The following is a 15,574-nucleotide window of genomic DNA, read 5'->3' on the forward strand; positions in this document are numbered from 1 at the left end:
GCTTAAGTGGTTTACTTTTGTGTTAAATTTTTTTTTTTTCTCTTCAGTAAGGAGGAACAGTCTCGGAAGTGATGTCATATTTGTGGGGAAGTCCCATCCCCTTTGTGATTTCATCCGGGAACTCTACCGTGCAGAATCTCATGAGGTACTCCTCTTCCTCTTGAGTTTTCTTTTGTTCTCGCTCATGTGAACCTAAACTAAATCAAATTAGAGCTAAACAATTAATAAATTAATCATGATTTTGGCTTCCAATAATTCTAAAACTACAATTTAGATCAATTATTCAATATCAATTGAATAATTGAATATCAAATATTATATTCTCTCTTTCTTAATCTTGGTGCGCTTTCAATCCTCCCTAAAAGTACAAAGAAATCAATAAATGTATTCCATTAGAAAAAAATGTTTTAGTGTTTAAAATTATTGACATTTTCTGACCCAGGAGTTAGTGTTATTTTAGTATTATTTCTATAGTAATTTTATGTGCTTTTGTCATTCTTGTTAGTTTTTATTTTTAATAAAAAAGAATTTGTCATTTTAATACTTAAAAATAAGAAATACTTTTTTTTTTACTTTTTATTATATACATTTATATATGTGTATAGATAAAGTATATAAACATTTATATATGAACATTTGTAGAAAATATATACTTATTTTTTCAGATTTATTTACTGATGTATGTTTTTCACAGTGATTATAAAAACAAGATTATTAATTTTATTCAGTTTATTTTTGTTTAATTAATTTCTTGTTTTTCAGTTGAATTATGTTTAAGTTCAAGGAAATTCACTTTCTAAAAAGACATTAAAAAAAAAAAAATCAATAAATGTGTGAAATGTTTTATTTCAATATTGACCACACTAATACATATTTTATTATTTTATGCCAAAATTTTAAGTAGCGCTTGGTCAAATCGAATCGGTCTGGACCGAAAGCTCAGTGATCCTTGCAATCTCTGTCTGTAATTTTCCAATCCTTTCTCTCTTCAAGGACACTGAGATCCCTGCAGAACTGTGTCATGGAATCCAAGGTATATTAAATCTAGATGAAGACCCTATTCTACCAGATAAGTAAGAGACAACAGATTTATCTTGTTTTTTGATGCTTTTCGGTGTTTTGCCATTACCTCGGCAGTGTCCGTTGAGGCACTTGAGACTAAAGCCTTACAAATCCTGTGAAACACCATTTTTGTTTTCTTCAGGCCAGTGGAGTCACCGATCCCAACACTGAGAGACATCAGCAGCAACTGTGCTATTGGGTAAGAGTTTGTTTTATACATCAACCGATTATCAGCCAATCTCAAAGTGGTCCAATATCATCTGATTCATAGGAGTGATCTGTATATAGACCTATTTTCGTTTGGTTTAGTAGTTTGGATATCAGACATTTAAGCCCTATTAGCTACTCAAGGACTCATATTTGTGTCAGGCATTGAAACATCGGCCTTGTCCTGAACATATTTGCTGGTTCTTCTAGAGGTCATACACCTGGGATGTTCAACAAAACTTTAGATGAAGTCTGGATTGAGGCATTCATTGGAATTAGATATATCCAGGAATTGCACTTAAATGTTTGTACTTAAATACTGATGGTTTCTGGTTGACAGAATCAAATTCAAGGATCCGCAGTATGATGATGGTTTTGTGTTCAAGGCTGTTGTCCTACCAGGGGCTAAGTAAGTGCTGCACTATTCAATATTAAAACCTATTGAATATTCACGTAAAAGCGAGTTTGAATGGGCATTTCAATGATGGAGTGATGTAGTAATGTTTTATATTTATGTATTATAATTTCTCTCTTCAGGATCCCTAACAAGGTTCTAAAACCGGGTGATTGGGAGCAGGGTAACCGCGGCCCCTGGAGACCTCAACTGGGATTTAACCCAAACCGCCAACAAGCCCATTTGGACCAATCAGGTTTCAGAAAGCTCAAGTAAGTAATGAAAATCCCACCGTCTCCCTCCGTTTGTTTGGATGCGTTCTTGCATTTAATGCTTTTAAGTGGTATTGTGTAAAAAGAAATCAATTGGTGTAATAGTTGGTATAAAGCAGGCTAATTAAACATCTGGCGAATTCAGTGATGAGAGATGAATTATGCATGCTGTTTAGAGAAGATGTATGCAGATGAATGCCCACCAAAGACTTAATTTCTTAATGAAAGCTGTTATTGGGTTTGATTGGATGTTGCAGACAGGTGTTCTTGGACTTCAGATAGTTCTGTGATCTCTAATTAAAGTCTTTATTTCATTATTAATGTTTGGAATATTGGAGAGATTTCAATATTTTCGATCTGGGTTATCGACCTTTTTCAACCCAAAACAGTGTTATTTTAGTATTTATATTATAATATTTATTAATATTTAGAATTTTTTTCTATATATATATTTTCATTTCTTATTTTCATTTTAGTTTGTTTTATTTATTGTATGTGCTTTTGTCATTTTAATTAGTTTTTAATTTAAAAACTAGTAAAAAAGTAAGCTTAGTTTCTTATCTATCTTTTATCTTATCTTATGTTAGGCTTTTGTTTCCGTTTTAATATGTCGTACTTCAACTTGTATTGTTATTTTATCATTGATATACTATTGTTGTTTTTCTTTAAAATTAAAATTTTCTGTTTTTAGTTACTGTAATTGTATTGCTTTTATCACTTTTATTTATGGTTTTAAATCTATATATTATTTTTTATCTATTATTTTTTGCTATTTTAGTAGGTCAGCTTAAACTATTGTTTCAGTTAGTTGACAAGTCAACATTTCTCATTTTCTTTTAGTTGATTTTGTAAAATTTTATTTTAGGTAATGTTCTTTTTTTTCAAGTGACTATATATATTTTTTTTCATCTAACGTTTATATTTTACTAATTTTATTTAAATTGTCAAATTTTTATACTTTTTTTTTTTTTAGTTTTACGTACTGATAGCGACCCAAACATCCCTCTCTTAGCATCTCAGTCAGTTCTGGGACAAACCAACCACTTATGGACCAGAAATAAGAAACAACCAATTAAATGCATTTAGAAATTTAGAAGTTTTTAATTATGTAATATTAAATGATATAAAACATTTCTGAAAACCTCATGGACTTCCAGAGGCTAAAAACCCTGATCATTAACATGTATAAACTACTAACTTATGTTAAAGTTAATCTCTCTCTCTCTCTCTCTCTCTCTCTCTCTCTCTCTCTCTCTCTCTCTCTCTCTCTCTCTCTCTCTCTCTCTCTCTCTCTACAGTCACTATGTGGACAGAAATCAAGGGACGGGTCTGTTTGGCTCTGGCCCGCCTTACGAGGCTCAGCATAGGGGCGGTCAATACAGCAATGCCCCACCCCCCAGAAACTATAATCAAGGAAACTACCGTCCACCCCAAAGAGACCATTACCCTCAAAACCAATGTGAGTTTTCCACTTTCCTAAGCCTCTTTCAGACAGAGATTCCAGAAAATACATGGGTAATGTGTCCCATGACTTGTCCTGGGATCATTTGATTATGGTTCATTCACACTGCCAGTGATTTTCCAGAGTCTGTGTCCATTCACACACATTCTGTAAAGAACCTGTAAAGACACATGACATTAGGATATGAAGTGTAATGTCACGTTTACCATTTCACTAAGCTGGCGATTGATCTCTGCTTCAGCGCGGATAGTGAGGAGCTCCCCAATCTCTGCTTCATTAGTTTGTACATTTTTTTTCGTCGTGAACGTTGATCTGCCTTCAAAGCACCCGGTAAAAGAGTTGCACAATGACGTGCATCATCACTAAGACACACCTGGCTTCTTAACTTATGCTGCATATGCTCTTCTGTGTCAGCCGCGCCACAAGGATGCAGTGTTTCTATGTGTATTTATGCGTTGCTTTTTGAAAACAGCACATCCTTGTGGCGTGGAGGACACAGAAGAGCATACGCAGCATAAGGTGTTCTGGAGAGACACAGAGGAGACTGTTGAGAAAGAAATTGTTGAACTAAGTCGTTATTTTTGTATTATACGCTTACAAAGTTTTCTCAAAATATCTTGTTCCTAAGAGTAACAAAGCTTTTACGGGTTTGGAACAGTATGGGGGGTAAGTGATTTAATGACATCATTTTCATTTTGTGGTGGAGTATCCCTTTAAGATCCAACCGCGAAAATCATTTATTACTCAAATATCCTGCAAAAGTAACTTACGTTGATGTGCAGTTCCTCATACCAAGGCTTTTGTCATAAAATCCAAGCTCTGTCCAAGCAGCGTTTAATACAGTAGTTAGGTGACACTGAGGGACAGGAGTCGCTCTTAACATGTACAGTGACCTTCTGTCCTCCTCAGTTTCTGTCTCTGTCGCCCCCGTGAGTGGCTCCCGTCTCCTGTGCTGCTCTCCTCCGCTGTCACTTTGATGTGGCAATTTGCAAGTTGATGAATAATCGCATCTGTGGGCGAATGGAAGCCGCCCTGCTGCCACTTGATGCAAATAGAGGTTTGGGGGGTTTTGCTGATCACTGCTGCTCTTCAGTGGCCTGTGCGCTTGGGCCTCGTGCAAAACCCTCCAGTTAAACGTACAGCACGCTAACCCTTCTGTATGCCATGTTTCTATGAATAAAGCAATCAGAGTAAATATTCAAGATATTTTGCTTGCGATTCTTATGCTGATTTAATTTTTGTGTTTTTGGGAGGGGAGTGGGGTTAGCTCCTTTGTTAGTGAAGTTTTTTTCTTCAGCAAGGATGCATTAAATTGATCAAATGTGAGACGGTAAAGACATTTGTTACAAAATATTACATAAATATTTCAGATAAATGCTTTTCATTTTTATATGTTCTATTCAACAAAAAAATGTTTCAGGGTTTACACCAAAAAAATATATATGAAGATCACAACTGATTTTAACATTGATAATTAATTTCTTACACTGAAAACTGGAGTAATGATGCTGAAAATTCAGCTTTACACCCCCCCCCCCCCCCCCCAAAAAAAAATCCATGCATGTTTTGTTTGTTTAATCTTTTTTTTTTTTTTTTCAGCTTTTTCTTGCCGTTAAAATAGCCTTTAGTGCTGACGTTGCATTATGCAACCTTCAGTCACAGAAGCTTATTTATTTATTCATTTATTTTATCAGTTTTTCTGTGATCACTGACTTCAGAGTGTTTTACGCGAATCATTTAAACTTTTTCTGCTGCTTTTCTTTTTTTCCTTGGAGCTCAACAGCCCCATTCATTTTAATTGAAAGGAGCAGCATGAGCATATTCCCAAACATCTCCTTTTGTGTTCCGCCCAAAGAATCAGATTTTGCTTTTCTGAAATTCAACTCCTCTTTTAACAGTTTTATCAGTCATGTAGTTGCGTTGATTACCTCCTGACGTGTTCTCAAACCGTTCTGCTGGTGCTGCTTTTCTCTAGAGGAGTGTGTCTGTGTGCCAGATACCAAATCCTCGCTAACTTTTCCCATCTCACTGTCTGTCTCCCTCTCCCTCCTGCGTCGTCAGCTCAATGTGGAGTTCCCGAGACGCGCTGAAGGCTTTTGTTAACCCTAATCAAAACAGCTGGTGCTAAAGGACCAACTAGTGTATTACAGTCCTGTGGTCTTCATTCTATGGATATTGATAAGCTGTAATGTAGAGGTTCATTAAAGGCTCATTACAGAGATCAGGGTCCATCTGTGTGTACGTCTGCGCTCTGGGACGATGTAATCCCGGTGTTACGTTAATGAGAACACCGTTTACTGTTGTGTTTTTAATCCTATTTAGGCTTTGTATCAACTGGCTTCAACTTCCCAACATTCAGTGTGTGGACTGCAGTCAGTGTTTATTGAGAGCAGGATGAATTGGCTGTAATTTTATCTTACGTTTGACAGGTGGTGAGATGAGCCGGGATGAATTAGTGTTTTATAATGGAGGTGTAAGTGGGTGGTCCGGCCCCTTTCTCTCTCTGTTAATTAGATATCATACTGGATTTTTGAAGGTGTTTATTAGCTGCCGAATTAAACGTCTAGGAAACCTGACAGCATCTTTTGCATGCTGTTGATCGCCACAGAAAACTCTTTTCTTGTTTTTACAGTAATGCATATACAATAAAATGGATGAAGACATTGTAGCTGAAATGCACTTACTTTAGCTGAAAGACTTATTTTCCATTGCTGAAGACTTTTCTAAAGGTACCTAGTAGACAGGGCTTGACATGAACTTTTTTGCCCACTAGCCAATGTGGCTAATGGTTTTCCAAAGTTACTAGCCACACAGCATTTTTACTAGCCACATTTTTGTTGTTGTGAAATTACCTGATAAAAGTTGACTATGGCGTGCTAATATTTACTTGAACTAGATTTACAACCCTTATAAATGTAAAACCACTGAGATTACATACATGCATAACAATACAGGTCATTATCATTAGCTCTGATAAGGTTGTGTGTAAAGCTCCTTTTTTAAATAAAACCATGTATTAAGATAAAGACATAAAAATTAGCTTCTTATTGCATAATAAAAGTGGTGCATGGAAGTAGAAGATTAATAAAAAAGATAAAAAACTAAACTGAAAAATAAAAAACCTCACGAAAAATGCATGCCATGGTTCGGACAAAGTTGCTTTTATCTTCATTAAAATTTGAGGGGAACGTTCCTCATCATAAAGAACACATTTCAGTTTGTTTTTTGTGCTCAGGCCCTAATAATGACTACTGGTTAGGTTGCATATATATATATGTGGTTGTTGTTTATATATATATATATATATATATATATATATATATATATATATATATATATATATATATATATATATATATATATTTGTAAAATGGCGCAGTTTTTTTAAATACACTTTTAACATCAGTCAGTCAAGCTTTATAATAAAGTATTATTTAATATAACTTAATTAGAAGTAAATTTGATAACCATGTTTGAATGCATATTAGTCATTTTAACTTGAGATGTGGTTGTTTTTTCTGTCATTCAATGTTTCTGACAAAAAAAAAAGGAAAAAAACGAACAAAAATACTGATAGGATAATAATAACACAAATTCTTATAAGAACTCTAAAACACACCAAGGATTACTGAGCTGCTGGATTCATGAATATTAATCAGGTTTTGTGCGTTTGGTTGAACTGATTTGCTGAAATCAAAACAGGGACGATAATAGGTGAGCACCAGCCAATGGGATTGCCGTTTGTACATTAACTCCACCCACTACCGAAAAACACAGCTGTTCTTAAAAGCTGAAGACTTCCGTAGGAACACTGTTATTTTGACAGTAAAATACAACAAAGAATATTTTTTAAATGTAGCGAGTCAATTCACTCACTCTCTCTCTCTCTCGGTCTCTGCGTGTGTGTGTGAGAGAAAGCGACGGCGATTTGTGTGCCTTCACACTAGAGTTTAAAACAGGTGGCTGCGTATCCATTGAGATGAACTAAGAAATATCACAGATCACTTGACGGATAGTGAAATTCTAGCCCTCAGTCTGAGTCAAGAGTGTTTGAGAGTGAAAATATATCTATGCTAAACTTATACTTAGCCTCCAACTCTCACACTGGCAATTTTTCAACCCGCCAAAGTGGCTAGTTGGAGTTACTGTGTTACCCGCCACGAGCAAAATCCACCCGCATTTGACGGGTTGGCGGGTGTTAATGTCAAGCCCTGCTAGTAGATATTTAACACTAGCGATAGGCTGCCTGTATGCAATCTGTGCAAACATTGGAAACGCATTATTATAGGTATAGTTCACTCAAAAATCACCCTCAGATCATCCAAGATGTAGATGAGTTTGTTTTTTCATGGGAACAGATTTGGAGAAGTGTCTTGCTCACCAGTAGATCATCTGCAGTGAATGGGTACCATCAGAATGAGTCCAAACAGCTGATAAAAACATCACAATCCACACCACTCCAGTTCATCAGTTTACATCTTGTGTAATAAAAAGCTGCATGTTTGTAAGAAACAAACCCATCATTAACACCATTGCTACTTGAGTCCTAGTGAAAAAGTCTATCCCCTGTTGTACTCTTGCATCAAAATCAACCAAAATATTTGTTTAGAACTGTTTTGGACTGTTTCTGCTTGTAAAGGCTGCTTGATCTGTGCATATTTCTCTCCTGATTCAGGAGACTTTTCCAATGGAAACATTTTCAAGGTAATGTCTTAATGGATTTGTTTCTTACAAACACAGCTTTTCACTTCACAAGATGTTAACTGATGGACTGGAGTGGTGTGGATTATTGTGATGTTTTTGTCAGCTGTTTGGACCGTTTGGTCTCCAAATTTGTTCCCATGAAGAAACGCACTCCTTTACATCTTGGATGACCTGAGGGTGAACTATTCCTTTTATGAACTTTAATGAGCAGAAAATACAATTCACATTTGCAGTCATGTTTAAAATTTGACTGCAGTGTGCTTTCATAGACTTCAGTGAGTTTATTTGTGTGATTTCTTCGTGAACAGAGAGATGTCAACTGAATGCAACTTGTTTCTGTCCACATCAGCTTTGTACTTCAATCTAATTAAGCCTGATTGCACACCACTATCTCCATGTCAAAGATTATCACGGTTAAATTTTCCGTTCACTTTTGTCCAATATTTTTGTTCTTTTTTCTTGCTCAAAGCAAGATTTGTATAACTTTTTTTTTAATTTTCTAGAAAAAGCCCTCTGTGCACTGTCTGTAAGTGCATTATTGTAAATGCTGTTGTTGGTTTTTTTTTTACCGTTTTTGTTAGTATTATTATTATTTGTTAAAGCTTCGATCCCTAGGTCATTGTATTTAAAGCCATAAAATCCTGTCGGCTTTCAGACGGGGAATCATTTTTGTTTCTTTCCGTTGTTACTCCACCTTCAAGCCTACATTTGTAAATGACAGCTTTCTCTTTTGGGCTGAAGTTCTTGTCTTTGTCCCTCTCTCTCTCTCTCTCTCTCTCACACACACACACACACACACACACACCACACACTCAGCTCCTGCCCCTATAAAACCAACAGCTCGCAGCTGGTGATCACCTTGGCAACAGCGGATCAGGAAAGAAGCCGCTTGCTACTTTGTTTTTTTTTTTTAAGTCTGTCTTTGTGAAGGACCTGCAGCGCTGGAACTAGAGCACTTGAGATCGCCGCAGCGCTGGCTGATGAATGCTTATTTCATTTAGCACGGGAAGAAATGCAAATGTGCCACTTTTAACACCCCCCACCCCCTTCCCCCTCAAACACTAAATCCTGTTCATATTACTGAACAACTCAATTTACTTCATCTCTCAAACTGTTTCCCTGAAATTGGAAGCTGATACAAATTAGATTAATGAATTTTATCTCATTTAATTATCATTAAGACCTTTTACCCCGCTGTAGCCTGGTGTGTGGCGGTAGTTGTTTTGCCGCTCAATGTCAAAGAATGATTACAAATTTGAGTTTATAGAAAACATGCTTCTCAGAAGTGGTCCATGTAGCATTTGAAATGTTATCTTGTTTAGCCAGTTGTGGCAGCTCTTCAGAAAATCATTGTAGTTTTTAGATTCAAGGTTCTGCATTTAAAGCAGACAAATTAATTGGATTAAAACTAGATTTTTTTTTTATTATTATATTCTGAGTGGTGCTTACCTATCCAAAACTTGCTTTTAAAATGCTAGTGTTTTATGGGTGGTTGCCTGTGTCTTCCTAAGGTGTTTTCAGTGCCTAGTGGTTGCAAGGGTATTTCTAAGATTTAGTTTTTGTTTGTTTGTTTTAGTTGCTAGGATCTTCTTGGTCAGGGGTCTCCAGACTTGGTCCTGGACTGCTGGTGACCTGCAGAGTTTAGCTCCAAATTGCCTCAACACACCTACCTAGAGGTTTCTAGTATGCATTAGTAAGACCTTGATTAGCTGGTTCAGGTGTTTAATTGGGGTTGGAGCTGAACTCTGCAAGACACCGGCCCTACAGGACTGAGTTAGATGACCCCTGTTCTAGGTGGTTGCTCCGTGGTTTCTTAATGTCTCAAGTGAGCCCATCTTCAGTGTAAATATCTGGGATTAACATGAATTTTTTTCCAAGTTTTTCTTGAAAAAAAAATCAATGTTCTTGGAACTATAATTGTCAGCGTGTTGGTTTTTTTTTTATTTATTTTTTTTTATATGACCTGAACCCAATTTTGCATTGCTTAAACATCTGGGAGGAATTCTTTTTACCTTTTCACCTTTTTTAGAAAGGTGAAATTGCACCTCTCCTCTCCCTAAATATGAGGAATTATTCATGTTTCTATCATAGTTGTGCATAAATTGAACCCCTACATAGTTTTCTGTTCTGGAACTGCTTTAGTAAATGCCACTAATAAAAAACTAATTGCCTGCTTTCATCTTGACAGATTCCAGACCACCTCCAGTGAACGCCATCGCAGCGAATCCCAGGTAAGAGCTTTTCTCTTTATTCACAGTCACGTATGTTTAGTCCCAAAGGTTACACTGCACCTGTGACAGTACATTTCAAGCTGGTCTGGATTATGTGTCTCTACAAGCATACTAGGCCTGAAACGATTATTCAACATTATCATCTATAAAAATAAAAATTGTCAACTGTTGAATAGTCATTTGATCTCCTATGAACCTGCAATAATGCAGTTTGACCAGTGTGGCGCTGTAGCGCTGGAATGTAATTCAGCTTTCCTACATGCAAGAGGATGGCACACTTATGAGACGTACAAATGAAGCTGGACTGAAAGGGTGTATAAAGGTTTTACAAAAATAAAAATATGTAAGTGCCCTGATATAGTAATGGTACATTTCCATTCTTCGTTTAGATGAATATGTACATATGTGCTGTGCGCTTTACTCTCAATAACAAAATAAACACAACAAACATGCCAGTATGGGAAAACAGCAGTTAAGAAAGCATCTGAACATAGCGATAATGTTTGCACCAGTTCACGTCACATTTATTTATAACACTTTATCCAATAGGCTTCTTTAAAGCAAGCAGTTTTACAGTATTAAACATGAAAAACAGCATCACTGTTGCTTTAGTTAGAATTACAACTTGCTGTAAAGCAGCTCTATAAACATATAACTCAGTATTTTAATGAATTGCTAAAGCTGAATAATGGGATTTCCACAGGTCCTTAAAGTGTTAAATTTAGTTGCATCAAATTTAAAGTCATAAATTCTTAAATGGTTCATCTTAAATTGGAAGTGGGAAGACAATTATGATATGGCTAAATTTTACTGAGAAAGGCTATGATTTCATTGTATCGGTTTTTATATGAATGTATTTCTGAAGGGAACCGGCTGTCTTCAGAAAATGTCATCTTGCCTATTAGGGCTGGACAAATTCTATAATTCGATTCTCATTCACAAGCTTTCAAATCGATTATCAATTCGATTCAATATCGATTATTTTAGATCTATATATCAGGTACAGTACTTGCCAAATTTTCTCAAGAAAAATAATCTCAACTAATGCTCTAAAATATATCATTTGGTACTACATTACTATAATATTGAATGTTAAAACTTACTGATTTGTAAGCTATAGCAAACTGTTAAAATTACACAATGAAGTTTTTAAAATAATAAAGTTAGTTACATAATAATATTTCTACTTCAGTTCGTATTTTTAAAATGTACAAATGTAAGTGGTGACTGTCATAAAAAAAGTGGATTTATTTAAACTTAAAATAAACATGAGAACAGTTAAAATTATAATGAATATGTTGTATAGTGCATATATTTAGCAAAATGCCCCTCTCTACAGTTTATTTTTCTATGTGATTTAATGAGTTTATGGTCACCGATTATGTTTGTTTCTGAGGTAAATGTGACGTTACGTTTCATTGTTTACCAGCTGTTATATTGATGTATTTGCCTGGCTGAAACACTGATTGAGCGATTATGTGAGAGGATACGGATTGTAAATTTGTATTCTTTCTTTTAACTTACCTTCGGATGTTTAGTCATGATGTTTATTTTGTGCTGAAACTGGTATTAATGTTGAGGAGATGATCCGTTCACATGCTCCTCGCTCTGCTGCATCTGTTGAACTCGGGTACTACAGCGATCTGTCAATCCACATTAAACTGCGCCAAAACTACATTTATTGTTTGAATACTGCAATACAATAGACATAAATTGAAACCTGAGACTCTGTCATATAAATAAAGCACATTGCTTATTGCGATTTATTGGATGGGAAGTGCCCTTCAGTGTTCCATCCATTAACTGAAAACAGGTGAGACTAATCGATTCTTGGAATTTAAGCCCTACCCCTTACCCAGCCCTAATGCCCATGTATAATGCCTGATAAAGTAGCGCTTGTAAACCGCCGTTACTGGGGAAAGGGCTATATTTCTGCTGTTCCAAATTGCCACCTACTGGCAGAGAATGAATTTGCGTTTTAATAAGCCCTTCTGATGTTTTTGTTCAGACCAGTGTGAAAATCGACCCATGTTTTTATGCAGCAAACACGCAGTTGTAAATGTGAACCAGTGGATTGCTAAAAACTAATATGCCTTGTAAAGACAGTAAGGTATGTTTGTTTTAAATTCATATAATTTATACTTTTGACTCATCCCTTTGATTACAAAATGGTTTGAAGAAAAAGGCTGAAATATGAAGTTTATCATTTAATGCAATTTTGTTTTCTGTAAAAACATGTATCTGAACTGTAAGTTGTTTTATTACTCATTTTACGGTTTAATATGTTGCCTTAGACATTGCTCTACCCCATTCAAACGGTATTTATTTTATTTGTGCAGCTCTTAAACAGCATGCAGATATTCTGGAATAATCAGTCAAAACCTACTAATTCATCTGTGAAATAATCCGTTATTAATTGTTCTAATAATCATTAGATTAGGGTTTAATGGTTTGTTGCAGCCCTGATATGACCGAACAGACTCCAGTTACCTTTCCTCTCCCAGTGTTACTGGTCTTTCTGTGTAGGATACAGGTTATTGATGTTCTTCCTGGGGGGGCCGGACTGAATTATTGTCTTTGAGTGCTAAACAAATGTTCTCCTAAAGAGGTTTGCAGGGCTTAATGAGGCAGCGCTAATGCAGTTGTGCTTCACCGTCTCTTGTGTGCAGGGGCCACTGGGGGCCGCACAGAGCCGCCATTGATTCTGGCTCCAGACCACTTCAGAGACTAATCAGCTTCTTTTGGTTCAAATTTTTCGGCCCAGCAGTCCATTGTGGCCCTGTGTCACCTTAGGTCAGTAGTTATTAGAGCAGAGTTTCTTTAACCGTTTGGACAAGGAACCTGGAGGAGGGATTATGGATTCCTCAGGAAGATTGTGAGCTGCGTCAGTAATGAGGGATGCTGAAGTCCGCCTCTCTTCTGTAAAGAACCTTAGATTTTGGGAGACGTTTATTTGGTGAGCTGGTTTACGGTCGTGCCCAGGTTACAGCCATGTTATTTGTAGCATTCAGGAGACGTTGGACTAGTTTTAATGGCGACGAGTGAAGTGGGAATCAAAGAACGAGCTTGCCTTTGCCTTTCAAAGCCACTTCAGATGAAATCTCTTTTGTACTGCTGGATTTCAAGATTCAAGATTTAATGAAATGTACCCAATATAGATTTGAGATCTTTGTGGTTGAGAAATTTAACTGAAAAATGTGGGTTTCTGTGGTCTTTGAAAACCATAAAATATCAGAGAATGGTGAAAATGTGATCATCTGAATATTTTTAGCTAAATATAGAAGTTTGAGGTAGGTGATTTTAAATGTTTACGTTTTCAATAGAAGTCTCTCCAGCTCAACAAGGCTGCATTTATTTGATCAAAAAACAGTGAAATATATTTACATTTTAAAATAACTGTCGTCTTTGTGAATATATAGTAAAATGTCGTTTATTCCTGTGATCAAAGCTGAATTTTCAGCATCATTACTCCAGTCTACAGTGTCACATGATCCTTCAGAAATTATTCTAATATGCTGATTTGCAGCTCAAGAAACATTTCTTTTGATTATCAACACTGAAAACATATGTGCTGCTTCTTATTTTTGTGGAAACCATGTATTTTATTTTCCCTCAGGATTCTTTGAATAGAAATTTTAAATGAAAAACATTTATTCGAAATGGGAAACCTTTTGTAACATTGTAAATGTCTTTGCTGTCAGTTTTGATCAATTTAATGCATCCTTGCTGAATAAAACTAAATAAAATAGAATACAAATAATATAACATTTGAAGACACTATGTATAGAAAAGATATATTTTTGTTTATTTATTTACTTATTATAACATTACCCAGTACTCACAAATGACTGGAAACTAATCATTAATTTGTGGAATGTCTGGCGAAAAGTGTAAGATTCTTTTAAAGAACGTGTATTTTTCTAGAATTGCTCAAAATATTTCAATCGATAGGAATTGTGCTTTTTAAAAGGAAACTTTTTAAGCTACTTGCTTAGTTTGTGATTTTTTTTCTGAAGCTTCCCGAAGACTTTTTTTCTTTTCTGTGTGACCATTGTGTTTGCTGAAGAGTTTGCTCTGATCTCCACAGATTCCAGCACGGAGCTCACGGTTGGGATCGGGCCATGCAGTCCCAGAGCACTGCTTACCAGCAGAACCAGGAGAGAGGACGAGGAGGATGGAGACCCCCACACAACCAACAGGACAGCCGCAGAGGAGGACATCAGCAGGTCTGACTGCCTCCTGATCATTTCAGTGAAAACACACAGGCATAAAACCTCATGCTCATGGAAAGCTCTGCTTGTCTTTCAGGGGTTTGGACAGGGTTATGGGTTACCTCCACCATCACAACGCTACAACTGGAACTGATCTCTCAGCCTTATATAAAAGCAGGCTTCTTATTTTCTTTTCCAAGTAAAAATTGTCTTTTTTGGGCTGTTGATTTGTAAAAAAAAAAAAAAATTTTTTTTCCTGTTTTACTGACAAAATGTTCTTATGTACTGATTTTTAAGAATATGCCTGTAAAGCTTATGAAATACACATAAGAGACAAGACTTTGGAGTTTTGCTATTTTCTTTGTATTTGTGTTTTATTAGAAATTCAATTTTAATCATTTATTTTAATGCAGATCTATTTATAAACTGCCTTGCATAGCTGTGGTGAGCGGAGTCAGTATCTGTAGTTGTATTTTAATCTTTAAATGAATATTCATAGCTTTTCTCTTACCAATTATAGATCCAGGTGGATATTTTGAGTCTGTTTAAAATTTGTCTTGAAATAATGGATTAAACTATAATAATACAGAGTCGACTGGGATGTATGAAAATTACCAACACAAGTAAATCTACTATTTAAAAAAAAAAAATTAGTTTTGATCTATTAGAATTATTATTTTTTTTAAATCAAAGTAAACTCGACCAATTCAAAAATTAAGATCAATATGCATGCATTTATTATATGTAATAATTTGGGAAACACTGATTCGTTCTTATTGTTTCATAAAGAAATGCATTTCATTTGCTATATAGATTTAACTTAGCTCAACATTTATAGCAAATAAAAATACGCAAAAAAAAAATCGGTGTTTATGTACTAATTTTATCTAAATCGCCAGGTAAGCTCTTAGCACGCGTTTTACTCAATTACAATGCTGAGCATTTCACAATTAATTACCAAGAAACGTTACGTAACACTGAATTAAACGTGCAATTTTTAAGTAAAAAAATTGCTTCATTTGCAACTTCGA

General features: G+C 35.5%; 1 protein-coding gene across 1 annotated transcript in view; it reads left to right on the forward strand.

The window, feature by feature from the left end:
* LOC132092112 (5'-3' exoribonuclease 2-like) overlaps positions 1-14,882 on the forward strand; it is a 32,646-nt gene extending 17,764 nt beyond the window's left edge. The window contains exons 23-31 of the mRNA XM_059498199.1: positions 48-145; positions 994-1,073; positions 1,205-1,261; positions 1,610-1,678; positions 1,807-1,935; positions 3,234-3,394; positions 10,290-10,332; positions 14,420-14,558; positions 14,641-14,882. Coding sequence (XP_059354182.1) covers positions 48-145; positions 994-1,073; positions 1,205-1,261; positions 1,610-1,678; positions 1,807-1,935; positions 3,234-3,394; positions 10,290-10,332; positions 14,420-14,558; positions 14,641-14,697 — 833 coding nt within the window. The 3' untranslated portion in view covers positions 14,698-14,882. The remainder of the gene's footprint in view (positions 1-47; positions 146-993; positions 1,074-1,204; positions 1,262-1,609; positions 1,679-1,806; positions 1,936-3,233; positions 3,395-10,289; positions 10,333-14,419; positions 14,559-14,640) is intronic.
* Positions 14,883-15,574: the final 692 nt, after the last annotated feature.

This window comes from Carassius carassius, chromosome 18, assembly GCF_963082965.1.
Source record: "Carassius carassius chromosome 18, fCarCar2.1, whole genome shotgun sequence".
Taxonomy (NCBI): domain Eukaryota; kingdom Metazoa; phylum Chordata; class Actinopteri; order Cypriniformes; family Cyprinidae; genus Carassius; species Carassius carassius.